A 23,383-nucleotide genomic window follows, 5' to 3' on the forward strand; every position below is an offset into this window, starting at 1 on the left:
TGTGTGATTTTAAACACAGTAGTTAATTTCTACAAGCCCAGCCTGTCCATGTTTGATGGGGCTGTACTGTCAATTTTATACAGGGGGCGTGAAGATTAAAGTAGCCCCCTCACTGCTCATTACTCTCAGACTAGCTTGCACTAGTTATACATTTCCTAAAAAATATTTTAGCTCACCTAGGTTGGCACTGTGAGAACACTGAGAACAAGCACATTCTCCAAGTAGTCACAGAACCTGACACATCAATAATTAACATCTGTTGACACAATGAAACGAGCCAATGTGAATATAGCACTTAGCTTGGTGTCTCAATATATACCCATTATTACTACTATTAAATGGCTTGGAGGCTAATAAACACAGTTCCCCTCACTTGAACCTAATAAAGTTTCCAGTGAAAGACAATGAAACACTATACATCTATAGTAATCAGGCCTGTAGTACATGAGTAAGGATTAAGATCAACTCAGTCCAGAAACAAACTCTAGCATCTGATTCAGAGACAACGGTAACTCGGGGTGGGGGCACAGAACAGCCTTCCTACAGATGCTGGGGTTACTGAACATCGATAAGCTATTCTAGAAATCAGTATGGAGAACACTCAAAAAGATAAAAATAAATCTACCATATAACCCAGCTATGACTCATTGGCATATGCCAAGGACTAAACATCATCATTGCGCTCTATTCATAACAGCTAGGAAATGCAAGTATTGCCCTTTAACTGACAAATGGATACTGAAAAGGGGGGGGTGTGTGGATGGATGGGTGGATGGATGGATGGATAGAGTAGAATACTATTCGGCCATAAAGAAAAATGAAATAATGGAAATAATGAATTTGCAGGTAAGCGAATGGAACTAAAAAATAGAGAATGAGGTGACCAACACCTGAAAGACAAATGTGGCATATTCTTTCTCATCTGAGACTCTTAGCTCCAATTCTTCAGACGTGGGTATACAACATAGAAGAGTAACAGAAACCAGGGAAGTAAAAGGGAGCCATGGGAGGAGACACTAGAGATAGCAAGACACAAATGATCTGAAGGAAGAGAAGAATGAGGAAACTATACATATACATATATAGTTTGAATGAAGTTTTCCCATCTGGGCTGACAATGTTCCCTACAAGAGCCATAGATTATCTAATGAAAACTAATCCCAGATCTGAGGTCTCTGATTTGTTGGTCAGGAAGTCCCAGAGACTCCCAAAGCAATATAAGTTATTACTGTTCTAGGTTGTCTCTCAGAAGGTGGAGTTAAGTCCCTACTGCTGAAAGACACCACAAACTTTGGACATTGGACCCCGAGAACCTTAGCTGGATCTGACCTGAAAGTTTTCTCCCCTGAGGATTAGCTCACCTAGTGCCATGAAATCTTCCAAGGGAGGGAAGCAACCATTAGTTGTACCCATTTGTGACACATGAACCACAATGACCAGAATGGCAAGATATCCCTAAGGGTACAATAGTGGTACTCTCTATATGGTGGTACTCAACAGCTCTCTAGTGAACTTAAGGCCTATTTAGCTGGAGGGAAACCATACTTGATACTGGAATCTAGCCAACAACCTGGGGCTAGGCTAATGAAGTCATGGAACTTAGAGGACACATGCTACCACTGATTTCTGTGCTCTGCCACTCGGTTGAAAGTGATTTTAAGAGCTATGAGCTTTGTGATAAAGTCTTCAAATACACAGAATTATATTGTCTGCAAAGAGGGGTAACCTGACTTCTTTTCCATTTGTATCCCTAGGAATTGAAGCATTAGAAGAGCGGAGAAAGCCAACAACCTTGTCCTGTTTCCGACTTAAGAAGAAATGCTATGTTGTAAACAGACCACCAGTCTGCGTAAATAGCCTCTACTAGGTTGAAGTATGTCCCCTCTATTCCTAGTTTCTTCAGGACCTTTCATCATGAAGGGATACTGAACTTTATTGAAAGTCCTTTTTGCATCACTTGAGATATTCATGTGATATTTGCCCTTGATTCTATTTATGTGAAGAATTCTATTAATTGATTTGCATACTCAGAATGAAACCAATTTGAGCATGATGTATGATCTTGTGTTGTGAAATAAGGTGCAGTGTTTTGTTTAGAACTTTCACGTGCATATTTTATCAATGAAAATGGCTTACAGTTTTCAATTTGTTATTTAATTTTTTTCCTTTAATTTTTTGAGACAATGTCTCACTCTGTAATTCTCCTACTACAGTCTCCCAAGTGCTAGGATGACAGGCCTGCAGCGCCACACCCTGCACTAGGCTTTTGCTATGCAAACATTAGTTTGTAAGAACCAAAAATAAGGAGCAAATTAATGGTAGGTTAGAAAAATTTCCAAATAATTTCAAACATAATTATTTTACTATAAATTTCTGGTATGGCATACTTTAAGAAAAAAAGTTGAAAAATATTCTAGATAGTAGACAGTATGCGCTAATATTTAATGGTTTTAAGTTTGTTACACTATTACATACACATATATTTAGATAAAGCAATTAGATAATTTGGTTAATAGTCAAAATTATCACTGCAAGAGAGATAATTATATAATTCAAAGTAACAATCTTAATCTTAGTTTCAAAGTAGAGATATGAGTGGCTTATGATTCCTTTTGTCTCAATTACTGCTAGTTATGTCTACTGAAAAGGCCTACAAGCAATAATTAAATTAGTAGTAGTGAGCTTTTCTTATGCCCAGGATGTGAAACATCACTTCTATTGTCTGGCAGCTGCCTAGGATACTGAACTTGCAGGTCCTTCCTCTATTTTCAAAGATAGCAATGCAACAAGTTTAAATCTCTTCTAGGCTTTAATCCATTCTGCCTTCTTCCTCTTTAAAAGATGTCTGTAATTATTTGGGGACCATCTAGATAATTCAGGATAGTTTTTTTTTTAAAGGAAAGACATTCTTGTAAAGATTTATTTATTTATTTTGTATATGAGTACACTGTAGCTGTCTTCAGACACACCAGAAGAGAGCATCGGATTCCATTACAGATGGTTGTGAGCCACCATGTGGTTGCTGGGATTTGAACTCAGGACCTCTGGAAGAGCAGTCGGTGCTCTTAAACACTGAGCCATCTCTCCAGCCCCCAGTTTTGTTTTGTTTTTTTTAAGGTCAACTAAAAAGCAATACTAATTTTCCTCTGTCATGTAAAAGATACATTCACAGGTTTCAGGGTTTTCATAACTATGGAGACTATCACTTTACCTGGTACAGTTTCCTAAACTCTTTGTACAATTTTGGAAGAACAAATAGAGTAATTTAACTAGGACTTTTCTACTCACTTAACACTACGACAGAACCCTAAATAACTCACTAAAAAACTTTAAGATCAACTTTAGTACACTGCAGAAGCAAAAAAAAAAAAAACCAACATGAGTTATATTTTCTATAGTTAAAGTAAAAAAACTCTAAAAGTAAAATTAACAGAACAAGCCTATTAAAGTACCACTATTAAGAATACCAGGGGTTGGGGATTTAGCTCAGTGATAGAGCACTTGCCTAGGAAGCGCAAGGCCCTGGGTTCGGTCCCCAGCTCTGAAAAAGAAGAATACCAGGAGTTGGAGGTGTGTGTGTTGGGGGGGGGGGGTTGTGAGTGAGCTGTCTCAGTGGGTAAACGAACTTATTTCAAAAATCTGACTAGAGTTCAATTTCCAGAACCCCATGGAAAGGCAGAAGGAAAAAATCTGGCTCCACAAAGTTGCCCTCTGGCCTTCAGATACACAGGATAGCATGCATGCCCCACCTTCAATAACAATAGTAAATATACATATTTTTCAATTTTTAAAAAAATTAAATAATACTTAGGCTGGCTGGGAAGATGGACCAGGTGGTAAAATGCTTGCCATGCAAGCATAAAGACCTGAGTTTAGATTCTAGCACCCAAACCAAGTCAGGCACGATAGTGTGCACTTGTAAGCCTAGTGCTAAGGTGGAGACAGGTGGATGTCTAGAGCTTACTGACAAGCTAGTCTTCCCAAAGCAGTGAGTTCCAGATTCAGTGAGAGACCATATCTCAAAAATAAAACAGAAGGCTGGAGAATTGATTCGGCTTTTTTTTTTTTTTTTTGTTCTTTTTTTCGGAGCTGGGGACCGAACCCAGGGCCTTGCGCTTCCTAGGTAAGCGCTCTACCACTGAGCTAAATCCCCAGCCCCTGATTCGGCTTTTAAGAGCAATTGTTTCTCTTGGAAAAGGACCCAGATTGGATTCCTAGTATTTATATAGTGACTTCTAACAGACTCTAACTCTACTCCTGGGGGTCCAACACTTACTTCTGACTATTTCAGGCATCAGGCAAGCATATGGTATACATACATACATACATACATACATACATACATACATACATACATACATACATGTGGGCAAAACACTTGCATACATAGAATAATAAATCTTTTTTTAAAAAAAAGGTGAAGAGTGATTGAAGACACCAAACATTAACTTGTGGCTTCTAAACATACACACACACACACACACACACACACACACACACACACAATACACACACACAGACATATACGAATGTGTACACAAACATACATCAGATACATCCATACACAAATACATAGAATAAGTTACTAAAGAAATGTAACGCTTGTATATAAAAATCTATATAGTCTATCTTTGTTATCCCTCACAGATAAAAGGAGAAACGCCTGTATCCATAGATAATGAAGACCTCATGTTAAGAGGGAAGACTCTGCAAATTACCTACAGAGTCAAAGGAGCATCTGTGAAGACCGTAGCCCACTCCTCAGTAGGGAACAGAGTAGTTGGTCCTGAAATTCACATGGAAATGGAAGGGATCCAAAGGACTCCACATAATTTTTATAAAGCACAAAGCTGGAATCTTCTGATTTAAAACTTACTACAAAGCTACAACATTCAAAATATAGTGCTAGCTCACAGACAGATACATATCACTGAATACATCAATGACATAAAATTTGAAAACTCAAAGACAATCTATTTGATATGGTCAAAGGAATTTTTTTTTTAGATGTCAAGATAATGCATTAGGAAAAAGAAACCCCAGCCCCCAAAATGTTAGGATAACCTATTATCCATTTGCAAAAGAACCAAGCTGGACCCATTCCTTATATCACCCACAAAAATTAACACAAAATAGAGCAGGTTTACATTCAAGAGCTCAGCGTATAACACTCCTGGGGTTGGGGTAAAAGAGAGAAAAGAAAGTTCCCTTTGCTTAGAGGCCTGAGTCCTCACCTAATGGGGCTACGACACAGTTGAGCTTGTGCTTTCATTTGCCTACAAACAGTCTTCAGTTTGTCTCTGCTAACAGCTCAATAGTCTTCAATTTGTTTTCTATCTTCTTGAGTCTTCTTGGCATCCTATCTTCCTCCATTTCTGATTTTATTCCTTTTTCTAAATTACTTTCCTACAATTGAGTGAGGTTTTGACAGGTTGAAGGAACCACAAAGATAAAGGCACACACATTAATTTCTACAACTCTCTGGGTTTTAAAACCGACAAAATTACAATGAAGAGAAACCAAATACCTTGTCTAAAACTTCAGAGAGGATGTGAGCTAGAACTCTCAGATCACTTTCTAATCAGTTCTCCATACTGTCCTCAAAATAATCTTAAGTTATTTATTTTTGAAACCATTTAAGCTGGCAATTCTAAAACCCAGAAATCCTTCGGAAGATGTGAGGAGAAGCTCTTCCTGCTGTAGGGAAGAAAGGTAACAATAGGCAGCAGTAAAGGTTTTGTAACTGAAATGACAGATAATGAAGGGGCCAAGTGGGGAGTAAAGCAAGAAGGCAAAATTCAAGTTCTGTCTCCCCAGTTTATCTAGTGCTACTCCCAGCGAGAGAGAGAGCACAGGAGGTACTTTAAAAGAATTCCTTGATAAATACTGAGATACTGTACACATGAAAATCCTAAGTCCTAGTCCTTGTTTGTTGGTGATGCAAACATTAAATTATCCAGATATCAGGCATTATGGAGTCCAAAGTGGAAATAACAGTGGTTTATGTAAGGTCTGGCATCTAGACAAGACAGGGGACATGCAGCAGGAGCGCTCAAATAATGTGGCTCCAAGCAAGTGAGTCCAACTGTACTCCACTAAAAGCCATTCATATAGCCTGCTGAGCCAGACGACATAGAAATACACTTCGCTTAACACGCACAAGTGAGAGAGTGCTGCTGCACAACAAGAAAAGTGTGATTTTATACCTTTGATAACCAAGAGTTTAATTCAGGGAGATAGGCCTATACTTTATTCCACTACTCACTCAACACGAGGACAACATAGCCACAAACCTCTTACCAAAAACTGGACAGCATAAAACATATTTTCAATGAACTAGAATTACCTATGTGGGCTTACTACCTAACACGTTACTGGCATAACCTTGACTGTTTTCTTACACTGTACAAGGCTAGCCTCACACCATGTTGAGGAGGAACTGAGGTGGCATACATGTGAGATCACTATAAATGGTGTAAAGGCATCTAACACAAACGTCTTTACTATATTCCAGTTCTGATACACTTTCATATTTTTGATACCAATGTTTTAGTAATGCAGGTGGCCAACAAACAGGTCTAACTTGATTGTGACTACCTGTATGAGGATGAACAGCAAACCAGAGTCAGAAATTTAAAGATAGGTGTTGACAGCCTGGGAGAAAATCTTGGAGACTAATATAAAGTACTTTCTGCCCTCTGAGAACTGAATGGTTTGAGAGCTAGATGTACAGTCATGAGGTCAGTAGTAGATGTCAAAGGTAAGATGGTTTTACATAAGCATGATACTGGTGTGTGGGCTGCTGTTTGGTTTTAAGAAACACTCCATGGCCAATGTTCCTGTGAGGCACAGAGAACTATATTGGTGAGAATGATTCACAAGAGTGGAGACTAAATATGAAAACGTGTCAGGAGCACTGCATTTTATTTTGCTTCCCTTTCGCTTTCTGCATGCACTCATAAGTGATATATGATCACGCAAACAGAGCTCATATAAAATAATGAGAAATTTTTATGTCAAAATTGAAAATGAACTCTAAGTGATAAAGTATTATGTCACAATTTAATTGATAGGTCTTTTTCTTAATGGTTCATTTGATGACTGATGGTGCATTCCAGCACTTGGGAGGATGAGGCAGGAGGGCCATTAGTATACAACAAACAAATTTGTATTAAATTGTGTTATATCTTAAACAATAAGTCTGCATACATAGAATCCCATTTTCTCCTTTAAAACTGAGTAAGATTGGTTTTACATATTTTAAGAAAACAAAGTCAAGTTACTCTAATTAGTGAGCCAAGAAGGGAATCCTACTTGGCTTTTTGAAACCTAACTTCATTCTTCTACAAGACAGTAGTACTGAACCAACAGTATTGAAACTGAGCTGAAAATCACGTCTGTGGGCAAGTCCACGCCGATCCTTCTGTTTCTGTATGGCCCATGAGTTGAGAGTAATGTCTGAAAGGGTAGGAAGAGACTGTTTAATGATATGAAAATTACATAGTGAAGGTAGGAAACTGTTTTGGACTCCAATCAAACAGTTGTTTAAAAGAAACAAAAGAACAAGAAGTAGGTGATATTCAAACCTCAGTGGCTCCAAATAAAGTATTATTGGAGCACAAGTGCTCTCGCTGACTGGCTTCCTTCCCCCTGAACAGCAGAGCTCCATGGCTGCAGCAGAGCTTCTACAAGGCCCTTCACAGACACACTGCTGACCTGCATACAGCCAAGATGCCACGAGGACAGCGGAATGCAGGATGGAATGGTTACACTGGCCAGGCAAAGCCTTAGGATTCACTTGAAATTAATGTTATACATTCATAAATTTATAAAAGTATTTCTTTAACTTGCTACTACAGAAAGAAAAAAGAAACCAAACCCTTTGCACTCTAGGAGTTTGCATTAATTTATCCCACTCATGTTTGACATACTAACAATGAAGAAAAAGAAACCAAACAAGTGACATACAAAAGTTAATGAGTAGAAATGGCAAAGCATGTTATGGATACTCAGGTGATAGGGAGAGAAAAAGCATGGGCTAGGGTAGCCTCAAAGAGCTTCCTGAGAGTAGTACTGTATAAAGTAAGGGAAAAAAGAGTGCAAGCAAAATTAATGCAGCATTTGGCACATGCAAAAAGCCTTCCATGGGCTGACAGTGTAGCTCAGTGGAAAGGAACATAAGTGGCATGTTTGCTGCCTGAGTTGAATACTCATCAACAACCAATAAATACAATTTTAATGTTGCTGCCTGAGACATTGCTATGGAGAGCTTTTGATGTTTCCATTTGAAAGTGTAATGTTTGATCTAGTCTCTAAACTTGGCAGTTACCAGTGTGTAGGTGGCACCTCCTTACAAAACAGTTCTCAGAGAACAGGGCAAGTGATGAACAGGGCAAGAATAGGAAAAAAAAATTCTATAAAATGAAGTTACTGTGGAAATAACCACTAATAGTACTCTCCTTTATGAATGGACTTGCTTTCAGGTTAGAATTAAAGAGGAAAAGATAATCAGGAACAGATGCTTTCAATAAAGAGACTAGTAACAAGCATGATCTGGTTTTAAGTCTTATGAATTTATAAGTCCTACTGTACCTACACTCTGGTGAAATAAAGTACAAATTATTACTCTATAAAGTTTAACAAACTTTCATAAGAAAGAAATACAGCTCTGGTTATGTCTTCAAGGTACCTGTGGGGAAATAAGATTATTCTTATAATAGGTGTAAAATTAGGTCTCTGTCAATGGTCAGCACTTAAGGACGTATCGGAGAGGGCTGGTGATAAAGTGCTTTGCCCTCAGCCTGGTGATTGGAGTTCAACCCAGGACCCACAGGGTAGAAAGGGGGAGCCAGGCTTCCTGTAAGTTGTGCTCCATCTTCCCACACATGTGCACACACGCAAATTCAATAAATAAACACAAAATTAATTTTTAAAGGCACCACAAAGAAATCTGGCAAAAATCCTATCCTAAGGAAGCTGTTGAGGAGGAGACAGATAGCAAAGAAAAGGATAGCAATGGTTATGTCAGATGGGGGTTATATCTACAAAGAGACAAAACAGCTACAGTGGTGTGGTTCCTACTAGAAGATAACCAAAGGAAGAAAAATATACATCAACCATGGCAGAAGGGGAAGGAGAAAGAAAAAAAAGAAACATAGTTGTATATTTTAAGCAAATGTTTCAAATATAATTAGACCTAACAGACTTGAAGATCTGGTTAGAGTGTTACTGTTAATGCTTAAGAATGAATGTCACAGGCGCTGTCCTAGTCACCTGTCGCAAACTCTCTAGACAAAGAATTTTGTAGCAAAGGCTAATAATGAAGTTTAATTACAGCCAGTTACTTAAATCAAGGCACTGCTGCTTCTAAAATGCCTTCATTAGCAGGATTTTTAAGAAAACAAACAAACAAGCAAACAAACAACCAAATGGCTGGCTAGGAGTTGTAGTAGAATTGGAGTGGCCATTACTAGTGTTAAGGACACACTCTTATAATAGATGCTACAATTCAAAAAACTATATATAATTTGCATCAAAGCATTAGAAATTATCTAACTTAAATTTTGCATGTGGGGGGAAACAAGTTCTGTTATGTAGCCAGCAAGGCTTTAAATTCTGCAATAATAGTATTTCTATTATAAAGATGGCTCAGAAAAGCTCCTTTTTATAACACTTAAGATTGGATTTATACTATTTGGTGTCAAAATATTCCTTTTATGATACCATGATGGTGGAGGCACAGACAGAGAAAAAAAGTAACTAACCACCAATCACACTGTTAAGAAGCAAGAAAATGAAAACCCACTACTGTAAGCATGGCAAAAGAAAAGACAAAGTTGTGGGACTGAGTAGGCTATAATTAAGGCATGCTTTGGACAGTCCTACAAATAATAAATATCCACACCAGATGTGGTCACAGACACCCATAATCCTAACATTCAGGAGGCTGAAGCAGCACAGCAAGTTCAAGGATAGATGAAGCTGCAGAGTTAAGATCCTGTCTCGGAAACAAAAAACATTCATTTTGTAAAAATTAAATAAAAGGAGCCAGGGACGGATGAAGGAAAACCTACCTTTTCCATTTATTAAAATAGATTACTAAATCTCCCCATATTAAAAATATAGCAATAGCACAAATAAATAAACCACAGAAAAGGAGAAACACCTCATTTTAAAAAAATGCCCCAAATCTATGTGGAAATGTGTCACATGATACAAATGTAATTTAATTAATGAGGAAAGGACAACTTCTTAACTAATGTGACATTTGCATAATGAGAAAAGGTCTTCAAAGAAATAATATTACAAAAACCAGGCAGCATGTAGACAGAGTTAAAACTAGAGATGTTACTGAATTAGCATATCTCAGGATATTTAAAGGAGATGTAAAACAAGAAGCCACAAATGTAGTGGGAAAAGAACATATAGGAATTCCCTTAAAATATGAATGATAAAAGGCCTTTTATGGGACTTAAAAATCAAAAGCAAGAAATTCCAGATAGATATATTAAAGTAATTTTAAAACATTTTTACATGATAAAAAGATATGCAAAACAAAAGGGCAACTGGGAAACTATTTTTGACACCAATAAAGAGAAAATATCCCTAACACACGAAAAGCTTTAAAGAACTATTAGCAAACTGGCAATTTCTTTAAAAATTCAACCCAATTAACAAATGACCTTACAATTCCAGTCTAAGATATGTACACAGGACAAATAAAATTATATTTCTATTAGGCTGGAGAGATGGCTCAGTGGTTAGGAGCACTGAATGGTCTTCCAGAGGTCCTGAGTTCAAATCCTAGCAACCACATGGTAGCTCACAACTATTTGTAGTGGGATCTGATGCCCTCTTTTGGTGTGTCTTCAAACAGCAACAACATACTCATATACATTAAATTTTCTACACAAATAGATATTTATGACACATAATTCCTAAAACATAAAAAGTAAAGCACTGCAAGTGTCCATCAACTCTTTGGCACAGTGGGTATATACTGACACAATAAACTAAATTCAGTCATAGAAGGAAATGAGGTATAAATATACCACAGCTCTAGGGAGGTTCTTTGTGCATAATGAGAATGGTTTAGAATTAGTGATGATCACTGTGCAGTCTGGTAGACGGAATAAAAATCAGTTACTCTTATTCATTCATTGAGGTGCTGAAGATCAAACCCAGGGACTCCAGCATGCTAAACACACAGTCTACCAGTGATCTTTATCACTAGCTCAAACTGCACACACTAACAGTATGGATTCTGTGAAATTAAAATGTAATTTAGCTGGGTGGTAATGGTATACACTGGGGAGTGTAATTCCAACACTCGGGAGGCAGAGGCAGGTGGATCTCTGAGTTCAAGGCCAGCTTGGCCTACAGAGTTAGTTTCGGGACAGCCAAGGATATGAAGAAAAACCCTGTCTTAAAAATCAAACTAACAAATTATATGTGTGTGTGTGTGTATGTATGTAGGTATATGTGTGTATATAATTTATTTTAATATAATTTTAAAAGTAAACAAACCAGGAACAGAGGAATTTGGTTTTTTTTACCAGCACAGTCTGTAACCTTTAGCAAACATTTCATAGTGCTCTTTATCTGTGTTATTCTGAATATCACATTCTTTGACCCAAGAAGATCAATGAACTAAAAAATCTACAGTACTGGGTTTGATTGCTGTTTCTGCCAGTGATTCTGTGGTATCAGGCAAGTCAATGGACATTTGTTAAAAGAAAATGTTACCTGAGTATGTGTTGCATGACTGTAATCCCAGTGCCTTGTCAGAGACAGGAGAATTAAGGGTTTACAAGATACTGTCTCAAAAAGAAAGAGTGGTCATTGGGTAAAAACAAATTAATCCACCCCTGCCCTAGTTTAATTCATTGGATACACACACACACACACACACACACACACACACACACACACACCCACTCACACACAAAGACCATTGACTTCTATGCACCAGTTTGTTTGTTTGTTTGTTTGTTTGTTTGTAAACCCAGTTTCTCAATTTAGCCTTGACTGTCCTGGAACTCATTTTGTAAACCAGGCTGGTCCCGAGCTCAGAGATCTGCCTACCTCTGTCTCCCAAGTGCTGGAATTAAAGGTGTGTGCCACCAACGCCTAGCTTCAAGGAGAGGTTTTTAAGTGGTACTCCCCTCAAGCATATCAGGGTTTCCAGGCAAGAACCCCAAATCAATTTAATGAGAGTATCTTCAAAGTCAGTAGTAAATTCAAACAACTATGTTTGTGTCGTCTAGGAACGTCTATTAAGGAACTGTGCACAGGACTCCAGGCCTTCCCCACGAGAGCACTGGTTCCTTAAAAAGGAGAGACTCCCAGAAGCTAAAGCTAGGTCGGGTTCTAGTTCTAACACATGCCACTTGGATGACTTTTGATCTATTTTGTAGATTAAACCAAGTCTCATAATTAAACTGCAGCGAGACCATATCTCAAGAAAAAAAAATAACTAAAAAATAAAAACACACAAAGAATAATTATTACATCTATTTTACCCTTCAGGCTAATTTTCCAAAAAAAAAAAAAAATAGTATAGGTCAGTTTTCAAATTCTCTTTATGCTAAAAGCTCAATCTTTGTCTTTTCATGACCAATCTTTATTTTATCTTATAACAAGCCTTCCATTTTACCTTCTATTATGCCTCCATCAATCTATCCTCAGTCAATTTTCTTTTGTTTTTCTACTATAGGTCAAAATCTCTTGGATTCTGACTTTTCCAACCATTTTAATAAGCAGAATTCTCCATCACCTCTTATACTCAGCCTTTACAGAACTGCGTCCATCTTTTCTTGCCTTTTGGTCAGTCTGTGGACATACTACTACTTTGGAACTGAATGTATCTGTTTGGTAGTCTTCTCCCCAGGAATATCTACCAGCTTCCCCCTCGAATCCCAAATATACCAGACCTCTTTTTTCTTTACAGCAGTCCTCCAAATAGGCCAGTGACTATCCAATCCTCTCTGCTTCCCAGCAACTCTTACTAGTGTGTTCAACTATCGCACTTTCTCCAGCAGCCAAGTATCCTATAACTTGACACAAGCCTGTCAGGGTCTAAATTTCCAAAGTTTCTTTCATTAGCTCAGCTGATAAATTGGGAGTGTAGCACAGTGATGTGGCATTTGTCTAGTTCTGGGTTCCAGTCTCAATACCACAAAAATGAATAAATGTTTCTAGCCCACACAGAAGCACAGATACACCTGAGCCCTACTTCCTTTCCAGCAAGCTCTTTACCCCCCAATTTATTATTAAGTGGCCACTCCCAGTGTTTCACTAACTCTAATTCTTAGACCAATAGTTTCCCCTTCAAGTCCCATTTGCTTGGCAAAACAAAACAAAATGATTGACCAAATCTTCTTTTATCTTCCAGATTTTACCTCTCCAGTGCTTCCATTTAACAAACCTATTCCTATTTACTTCTCAGTCTCTGGATATCAATGGTTACTGTTCCAAATTCAGCTGTCTTCCTCATCACACCCCACCTATGTCTCCAGCCTCTTGGTTCACTCCCTTTAACAGTCTCCTAGTCATGTTTCCTTAGGCCTATTCCCCGAGCTTTCTAGTTCACCTCCTCATCCTCTGAACTCTTACACTTCTGGAAACTTTCTCTAGAACCTTCTACTCTCTAGTCTTTGCCTGAGATGTTTCCTATACCCCGCAGGTGAAAGAAAGCCTTCTTACTCCTGGCTAACTTACTTGATCCACCAATTCCCTTCAACTTTTCTCTCAGTCATTCCCTATTCCCCTTAACTATGTATGGCACATTTCTCCTCATCTCACTGATCCACTTTCTCCCAGAGTCATCACTTCTAGAGTTGATTCCCGTCATCCCTTAAATTAACCTTTCATCTTTCTCAACCTTGTCCTTATTCCCCATCTTTCTCCAACAATGTTACCAGTCCTCTGGTAGACTATTCCCTTAGCGCCTCACCTAGTCCCCGAATCTACCTTCTACTCTATCTAAACATCTCCAGGCCAAGGCCAGCATTTCCTCCAATTCACAGCGTCCCTTCCCGTGGCACTCTGAATGCCCAGACACCAATCTCCAATGGCCTGGGCCTGGCCTCCTGGGAGAGAGGTACAAGTCACGTACCCCATCCGCATCTTGGCTCCGCTCTGACTGCCCCCGCTGCCGGGTAGAGGAGGGCGAGAAGGTAAGCGGCCGAGGTGCATGCTTTTTTCAAGGGCCGACATCAAAGGGAGGCCTCACGTCGAAAACAGTGGCCCAAGGTCCGTCCCACGATACGTGCGGTACAACCGGTCACAGCTCACTCCTCTAACGACGCCCAGTCGCCTTTGGACAGCAACCAGCCACCGGCAGCGCCGCCTACCGCCCACTGGCTCAGCAAACCCCGCCCTCTCGCCTCAGCGCTTCCACCGGAAGTGCGCAACAGCCTTCGCACAAAGGAAACTGGGTAACGGAGTCTGCGGATCCCTCAGACTCCTATCAGAGAACTCGACAACCCTAGCGGGAAGAGTCCTCTTAAAGGCAATGCATGCTGGACAATGAAGTCCTCAAATAGTGTATCAATTTGCGCTTGCGCAGCTGCAGGTGTCCTGGTCCAACCTCGCAAAGGTAGGAAAGCAAAGCATCATGGGTGTTGCAGTCCATTTGCAGGGACTCTTATTGGCGCCTTCTTTTGGCACAGCTTTCCGGGAACTGTTGGAGGAAGAGTGTTTCTTCCTGCGTCCCAGGCTTCCCAGCGGCGCCCGTTGCCGGGGAACGCAGGCGCCGTGGGAAGGGATGGCGGGAGCGTACAGCTTAGGAGCTAGCACCAGCGTTGAATTGGTGACGAAGGGCCCAGGCTCGACATGAAACAACGGAAAGGCCAAGTGCCTGGGGGCGGCCGTGGGCGCAAGAAGCGAGGTAACTTTATCTGTCTAAGCTTGAGGAAAGCATAAAAGGGCTAAGGAATTCTAAGGAGACTTCCACCTGCTCTGGCTAAACAAAACAAAAGAGGACTGAAGAGAGAATAACCAGGGAACCAGAAAGTTAAGAGAGAATTTTTTTTTAAAGATCGGAAAGGAGGTAGCGCCTGTGGGTCGATAAAATGAGGCAAAGTGAGGATTAATAGATAACATATAGGAAAACAACAAAATTAAATGTGTTCTTTTTACGACAAGGATAAATGTCTGTGTGTTAGAGGAATTCGGAGTAGGAGGAAAGGGCATAACTATGTCCCGAAGAACCTTAGATGATGAAAGGGTGTATGGTAGAGGACACCGTGAAATCAGTAACCCAAGTTGACTCAAAAAGCAAACAAAACCATTTCTGTATATACCTTTCTATTTCTCTGACTTTTTTCTTGGGACGTGATTGTGCTTCATTAGAATATACTAAAATCTAGTCAGGAACCAATACAAATAGCTCTTTCAACTGAAACAATTTGTGTACTGTAGAGTGGAGAAAAGATCTACCATAAAGCTCAGGGATAACTCGTTGAAATTCAAACGTATTTGCACATATGGACTGCACCTTACTTAGAATGACTTGAATCCAAACTAAATCCTCTTAGTTTTCCAGCTCTTTTAAGTGACCAGACAGGGGGCCTGATGGACCCCAGGCTGGCCTTAAACTTGATCTCTTGCAGTAGTCTCTCGGTTTTTTGTTTTGTTTTGTTTTTGTTTTTGTTTTTGTTTTTGTTTTTAAGCATTCTCTAAATCTTTCAGAAAGGGTACTGATTGAAAGGAAAGCCAGGGTTGTAACTGATCGCTTCTTCTACATTTAACTCATCATCCTTCTGAAATCTAGTAAGATTTAAAGTTAATATTATGAACCCAGAACCAAAAATAGCAACAAATCTAAAAATGTTAGTCTCTGTCCTTGACTGTATGATCTTGGCAGCAAAGACAATTTAAGAGTGAGATGAAGAGGCAGCTGTGATGGCGCACACCTTTAAACCCAGTAGTCGGGAGGCAAAGGCAGGCAGATCTCTGAATTCAAGGCCAGCCTGAGTTACAAATCAAGTCCAGGACACCAGAGCTTGTTACATTGAGAAACCCTGACTCAAAACAAACAGAACAAAAAAAAAAAAAAGTGAGATTAAAAATAATGTATCTTCTCCATTATTTTATTTATTTATTCACTTTACATCCCAATTGCTGCCCCCCATCTTCCGCTGACAGAGTCCCTCCCCCATGACAATGTATCTTGACTGTGGTGAACTATGGATTTGCAACAGTTAACAAAACTTCCAACTACTGAGGTTTAAAAATCTGTCCACTTGTTTTATTGTCTTTATGCTTTTCAAATAGTATCTTTCAATTAAAGAAAAGTTTGGATTAACATAAGTGACCAAGTAGGGTTATTCTATGGCCTGTTTTTTTAGTTACTTCTCAGTATTAGAACAGTTAGGAAAAGCTTTCTCTGAAGATTTATTTTTCATTCAGAGAGTATATAGGGTGCTCCTAAGTAAGGCGCAGTCCATATATCATATGCATTTGAATTTCAACGAATTATCCCTGAGCTTTATGGTAGACCTTTTCTCCACTCTACAGACCTTATCCAGCTCTCAGGAGGAAGAGGCAGGTGGATCTCTTGAGTTTGAGGCCAGCCTGTTTTAAGTAAGTAAATTCCAGACAAGCGAGGATTACCTAGTAAGATGTCTCAAAGAAAAAGAAAAAAAAAAGCAAATTGTGTTAGACCAGATTTTAAATACAGATTTTGCTGTATTCCTCCATAGGTTTGAGTGACATTTCCCCATCTACAAGCCTGCCACCTCTGGTTGAAGGACAGTTACGATGCTTTCTCAAACTTACTATTAACAAGGTCGTATGGAAGATTGCGAAGCCTCCTGCTTCTGTACTTGTCCGAGTGAGATGGTGGGGAGAAACATCGGACGGAACCCTCTTTTGTCCCAGGGACGCATTACAGACTGAGCCAAAAGCTGTGAGAACAACTACCCGTTATGCTATTCGCTGTGGCCCGAAGCAGTTCACCTCATACCTAACAGGTATGACTGTTTTTGTTTTGTTGTCTTAACTGTAAACCTGATCTGAAACATGCTTGCCGTCAGCAGTCTATTTAAACAGACACCACCATTAAACTGTCTTTCCTGCTGAGAAACACAGTCAAGGACAGAGACCAACACCTTTAGATTTCCCACCACCTTTCAGTGCTAGGTTCAAAATATTAGCTTTGAATCTTACCAGATTTCAGAAAGATGATAAATCAAAAGGTAAATGGTATTTTACTTGTAACACTTAAATCATCAAATGAAGAGGGTTAGCAGGTCAATAAGGACAAAAAGGTATCTTTTTAATACAGGAATCAACAGTCATACATTTGTTTGTACATCCTATGAGGTAACTATACATCATATGATTCAAGTTGGTGTGGGACCTATAGGATTTAAGGAAAGTAACTTTACATTTCTGACCTATTTCTTCACCTGTAATATGAGCTCAAACACCTGCCCTTTGACCTTCTGGGTATTTTCATGAAGAAGCAACATGGTTGAGTTGAAAGAACACAACTGAAGTCTAAACAGTTAAATTTGAACTCTAGATTCAGACCTGGATTGTTGTGTGATGCTAGGAGGTGTTGTTGTTTGTTGTTGTTTGTTGTTGTTTGTTGTTGTTGTTGTTTGTTGTTGTTGTTGTTGTTTGGAGACAGAGTTTCTCTGTATAGCTCTTGGCTGTCCAGGAACTCACTCTGTAGACTGGCCTGGCCTGGTTCTCAGAGATCCACCTGCCTCTGCCTGTCAGTTGTTGGAATTAAAACGTGCACCACCAATGTCAGTCTAGTTTCTTAAAGTAGTAGAGTCTCAATGTCCTGTTATAAGGAGAATAATATGTCCTTATCAGGAATTACCATGGAACTTGATTGGACAAAAGTAAAGTAATAGGTCCAGTGCCTGCTACATTGTAGGTGTAAGGTCTGCATAGATACTATTTAAGGCACAAAGTAATAAAGTTTTAAGTTATTGTCCCTACCAAGAAGTCATGTAAAGATTAGTCGAGAAAAGAAGAACTGTCACAAAACATTAATAAATGATACCAGACAGAGGGTGGGTGAATGTGTGATTACCCTATACGTTCAGAATTTTGACTATTCTGGGTTGTCAATACAGGGGGATCTTGTAAGTTATTAGGAAACAAGAATCCTATTTTACCCTTGCTACTTTACATTGGAGAAGCCATTTCATCTTCTGGGCTTTAATTTCCCCATCAGTAATTTGAAGGAATCTAACACAAAATAATATGCCCATACCCAAATTTCATTTTCTAGTTAGGAAAGACGGCATTTTTGAACAGGATCCAGATATTGTGAATCTTATAAGAGATGAGCTGGCTGTCAACAGAACCATGACATGTTTTCTAGAAAACAGAGAGCCAAAATGGGCCCGTGAAGTGTCTTAGAGGGTAAAGGCATTTGCCACCAGAGTGGGAGCCAAAGGTCCCACGTGGTAGAGAAAGAAAAGTGACTCCTACAGGAAGTCCTCTGAGGGCCACTTGTACACTGTGGCAGTGTACCCTCCAACAAATAAGTAAATGACATAGAGAAAATAAAATAAAATGGAGAGCCAAGAGGTCTGTAATTCTTTCATAAGAATGTATAGTATATCTGAAACCTTAGGAAAAGTATGCCTATTTCTGATTCTGTGTGTGGGCAGAATCCAATTGTTCTTTTCTATACCCTTTTCTTGTATATCACACTCAAGATGCAAAAGGTAGACTAAGGAGTAGTTTATAGAATTACATGAAACAGAGAGGACAGAGTGGAAGGAAATGGTCAAACTAGTGAGTTCAGATAAAACAAAAACACAGGGAGCAGTAGGATCCTTCATGGTCTATGAAATACCTTCAAGTCTATCGGCCTAGGAAAACAGCCATAAACTTAGGAGGATGAAGCTTTTCTCCTTTAAGCAATATGTAGTAAAATAACATGGTATAGTCAACTTTAGAATTGGAGAGAAATGAATTTTAGCCCATTTTGATGACTTTAAAACTGACTGAACCTAGGAATGTTATGTAACCTCTCTGATTCCCAACCTAGAGTTAGAAACACCTAGACCAAATAATTGTAAAGAAAGGGCCAGGGATTGGCGATTAGCTCAATGGTAGACTACTTGGCCTGAGGTCCTGGATTCCATCCTCTGCTCTGGGAAAAAGGGGGTGGGAACAGTGAAGTAGCCCAGTGGGTAAAGGCGCCTACCACCAAGTCTGATGACCTGAGTTTTGATTCCCAGGCCCCACACGGTGGGGCTAGCTTCTGCAAATTGTCCTGTGGCTTCTCCATGTGTGCTGTGATACACTTAAACACACAACACAAAAATAAGTAAATAGAGGTGTAATTTAAAAATTGTAAGAATAATGAAGCACGAAAGAGTGTAGTTATTAGTAGGTAAGCAGTAGCTGTTAGTGCATTTCTCTCAGACCACCTGTGTATATGTCATTGCAGCCTCCAGAGTACTTTTGCATCATTTATATAATTTTTAAGATGACTACCAGAAAAGGGCTGTGGCATGTTAAGTAATTTGTTTAAAGTCATATAAAGTCATTCAGTAACTGCTATGTGGGAAGACACTGTCCTGTGTAATCTATATGCAGTATCCTCAGTTCCCCCACACAGATGTTAAGATGCCTATTTTATAGATGGTTGTGACTTCCACCAAAACAGCTCATGAATATTAGAGCCAAGAAAAGCCCACATGGAATTTCTCATTACAAGGCCTACATACTTTCATCTAGGTATTAGACAAATGGTAATCATGAACCATTTCTTGGCAAGGGTGAGAAAATATTCAGAATTTGTACTGTCTTGACATGATTTTAGATCCATTTTGTACACTTTATTGTCTTTCTATAGATCATGTTAAGATCATGAAGGGGTAAGGAATAAGTTGTAGAATGTAGTTAAAGGATCTATTTCTGTTTGTCTTGGTTTCAAATGTTTTCAGTACCTTAATACTGCAAATATAACTTAGGAACAAGCAATTAGCAACTGGGAGGTCAAGACCAACCCTCAAAGTCATGCCAGAGCAGTCCTTTCCCACTCAAAGAATGAGAAAAGATAGGATGTATTTATATTTCAACATTTTAGAACTAATGTTTGAGTTCTTGACAAATAAGATTTACTAGTACTTTTTTTTAAAAAAATGAGACAGGGTCTTACTACTTGGCTTTGGCTGGTCTGGAATTTACTGTAATGACCAGACTGGCTTCCAGCTCACAAAGATCAATTACTCTGTCTCTGCCTCTACAATGCTGAGATTAAAGGCTTAGACCACCACACTTGGCTGAATATGTTTACTAGTAACTCTTAAAAGTATCGTGTGTGTGTGTGTGTGTGTGTGTGTGTGTGTGTGTGTGTTTGTGTCTGTGTGTGTGTTTGTGTCTGTGTGTGTTTGTGTCTGTGTGTGTGTGTGTGTGTGTGTGTGTGTCTCCTCCCAGGTCTCACTGTGGTGGCACTTGCTAGGTTGACTGGCCTAAAAAGTCCAGGCATCTACCTGTCTCCACTTCCTCGGAGCTGGGATTGCCAAGTACATGCCACCTTGTATGACTTTTTTAACAAGGATTCTGGGAATGAACTCAGATCCTTGAGCTCGCAAGACATGCAGTTTACGCACAAATACATCCTCCCTAACCTTTGAAAGTTGATTTTCTTATCACATACTTAGCATGCTAAGTATTCTATATAATACCCTTTAATATGAAGTACTTTAGAAACGAATGCGTTTCTAAACCTCTTGTTCTTTTGGTGTTGGGGTCCTTCCTCCCTCTTATGGTACAGTAAGCACCTGGTTCAAATTTAGTTTCTCATTTTATACCCTTTAGCTTACTTCTAAAAATCAAAATAGTGGAAGCTATCTGAATATGTTGTAATTGTTTCTGATTAGATATGGCCGTGCTGGTGTTGGAAGTAATCACCAAGTTTGATCATCTTCCAGTCGGCAGAGTTCAGATCAGTGGACTCGCCCAGCTCTCTCCAACCCATCAAATCAATGGGTTTTTTACCATTGTTTCACCAGCGTCTAAGAAACTTGGAGAACTTCAGGTAAAAATGTTCTAATTCTTTACTGCTGTGACCACTTTTCTTATTACTCTGACCAAACACCTGATAGGAAGCAATGTGAGCATTTGTTTTGACTCTTGATTTGAGGTTACAGTCACATGCAGCAGGAGCTCGAGGCCACTTGCTCACATCTGGGAAGATCAGAAAGCAAAGAGGACAGGAGCCTATAAACCTCAGCCCCTCTCCAAGAGCCTCAAGTCTTTCACTAGACCCCTCCTCCTAAAGGTTCCACAACTTTCCACAGCAGCCCCACCTGCTGGTGATCAAGTATTCAAATACAGGTGCTTATGGGGAATATTTCATGTCTGGCCAACCAGTGACAACTACAAAGAGTACAGTCTGGCGGCAGAAGTTGAGTCTTCTAGAGAGGATAGGTCCATGATTTCCATGTCTCATGCAAAGCCCTTGTGACTTACTCATTTTTTACCCAAAGACTGTACTTACCTTTGTCCCCTTTCTCTGAATCTAGCATCCAGGTTACTTTCACACCATCTGCTGCTCTGTTCTCTGCGTGATGCATCATTGTTCTAGTGCAGTATCCAGACTTGTTTATTGGTGGGATCCCCATTGAGAGTCTACTCCCTAAAAGATGAGACTATATTCTCCTTTCCCTTGGTTCCTATTATAGTGCCAAGAAGCATTTTGTGTAGGTGCTGTTTTTGATATTGTTACTTATTGATCCAACTTGTATTTTGATGCACTCTTGTGTGTCAGTAATACAGAGATAAGGAATGGTTCTCTCGTGTAGTTTTCTAGACCACAGCATGATACATAATATGCTGTAGGTACACAGAGGATGCTGGGTTAATGTAATTCTGGGGGCTTTTCTATGCCCACTTTGTTCCCAAATAAACAGAAACCTTATTTTTATTAATAAGCTGCAGCACTAAGCTGGGCAGGTTCTGAGCTATTCTGATCTGGCTGTGCTTGCTGGATTACTTCCCTGCCATACACCTCATTGCTTGCATCTGAGTCTCACCCTGCTTGCTCGTGGATCGTCCCTCACGGTGAATCCGGCTGGTCCATCTCTTCCTCTTCCTGTCTCTCTCTGTGCTTGGGGCTCCCTGACTGGGATCAGAAGTCCTTCCCTGGGGTTGGGGATTTAGCTCAGTGGTAGGCCCTGGGTTCGGTCCCCAGCTCCGGAAAAAAAGAAAAAAAAAAAAAAGAAGTCCTTCTCTATCCTCTTCTGCCCAGCTGTAGGCTGAATCAGTTCTTCTTTAACCGATCAGTGGTGATAGAAAAGATTTTTACATGTGATTGAGACAGGTATTGCTCCAATTATGACAATGCTAATGTCTGGACTGCTGCCAGACCTGTGGGCACACAATTAGCATTTGAATACACAGAGCACAAAGCCATCCCCCAACAATAACGGGAGGCCTGTAAAAGGATTCCTTTCTGAGGGGAAGCTTTGGAGCTTCAGAGTAAACACTTAATTTTCACATTTTACAAATTCAAGTGGTGAATGAATTCTAGGAGCCCTCACACTTCTTCCTGAAAGCGGCCTGTAGCAGCAGTGACCTGTAAAAATGGTTCCTACCCTCTTGACCCAGAAAACCTTGCAAAATCATGCAAATCAAAAGATTCAAATCGTCATGTTCACTTTAAGAACACTGAAACTGCCCAGGCTACCAAAAGTATTCATGTCCAAAATGGTACCAGGTATCTGAAAAATGTCACTTTAAAGAATCCATCTGTTGTTTTGGATTTTTTGTTTGTTTGTTTTTTGTTTTATTTTTGTTTTTGAAAAGTCAGGCAGTAACACATACCTTTAATCCCACCCCCTCTGCAGAGGCAAGTAGATCTCTGAGCCTGGTCTACAGAGTGAGTTCCAGGGCAGCCAAGGCTACGCAGAGAAACCCTATCTCAAACAAAACAAAACAAAACAACAACAAAATCCCAGCCACATACACTGTTCAACAGTATAATGGTGGAGTCTCTAGGTGAACCCAGGCCAAACACAGAGTCGATGGCCCAAAAAGAGTGCTGAATTTTTGCTGCATGAATGGAGACAGTGATGCCGACCTTAGGGTTTAGACGTGGATTCTCATCCATGAACATTCTAGTGAACAATGCTCCTAAGATGTGCTATTGAACGTACAGAGCTCATGGCTGAGTTAACCTGTACATGAGCTCCCCCGCTATAGTGAGATAGCAGAAAAGGAAGGAAAAAAATGTTCCAAAATCAAAAGAGGAGGGGGCACAGAAAAGAAGAAGAAAAAAGATATCCCAGAAGAAGACGAAGAAATTAATACTTATGACATGGGAATAAATTCAGCATGAAATAAAAGTTTGGAAAATTCAATTGGTTTTGCACCCTGCCACATTTGTCCTAAAGTTAAT

At 39.6% G+C, this 23,383-nt stretch overlaps 2 protein-coding genes across 11 annotated transcripts in view; one reads left to right on the forward strand and one right to left on the reverse strand.

Annotated features, from left to right (window-relative positions):
• Positions 1-14,403, reverse strand: part of Ppme1 (protein phosphatase methylesterase 1) — a 47,020-nt gene extending 32,617 nt beyond the window's left edge. The window contains exon 1 of one of the 2 annotated variants that reach the window (XM_063267176.1): positions 14,117-14,403. In XM_063267176.1, coding sequence (XP_063123246.1) covers positions 14,117-14,217 — 101 coding nt within the window. In that variant the 5' untranslated portion in view covers positions 14,218-14,403. The remainder of the gene's footprint in view (positions 1-14,116) is intronic. The other variant, NM_001191838.1, reaches the window with a different exon arrangement.
• A 42-nt stretch (positions 14,404-14,445) lies between these two features.
• C2cd3 (C2 domain containing 3 centriole elongation regulator) overlaps positions 14,446-23,383 on the forward strand; it is a 97,785-nt gene continuing 88,847 nt past the window's right edge. For 4 of the 9 annotated variants that reach the window (XM_017588950.3, XM_017588952.3, XM_017588951.3 and 1 more), the window contains exons 1-3: positions 14,447-14,599; positions 16,707-16,976; positions 20,865-21,022. In XM_017588950.3, the coding sequence (XP_017444439.1) occupies positions 14,530-14,599; positions 16,707-16,976; positions 20,865-21,022 (498 nt within the window). In that variant the 5' untranslated portion in view covers positions 14,447-14,529. Of the gene's footprint in view, positions 14,891-16,706; positions 16,977-20,864; positions 21,023-23,383 lie in introns of all 9 variants that reach the window. The other 5 variants (XR_005502031.2, XM_063285140.1, XM_063285137.1 and 2 more) reach the window with 4 other exon arrangements.

The sequence above is a fragment of the Rattus norvegicus genome, chromosome 1, assembly GCF_036323735.1.
Source record: "Rattus norvegicus strain BN/NHsdMcwi chromosome 1, GRCr8, whole genome shotgun sequence".
In the NCBI taxonomy this organism is placed as follows: domain Eukaryota; kingdom Metazoa; phylum Chordata; class Mammalia; order Rodentia; family Muridae; genus Rattus; species Rattus norvegicus.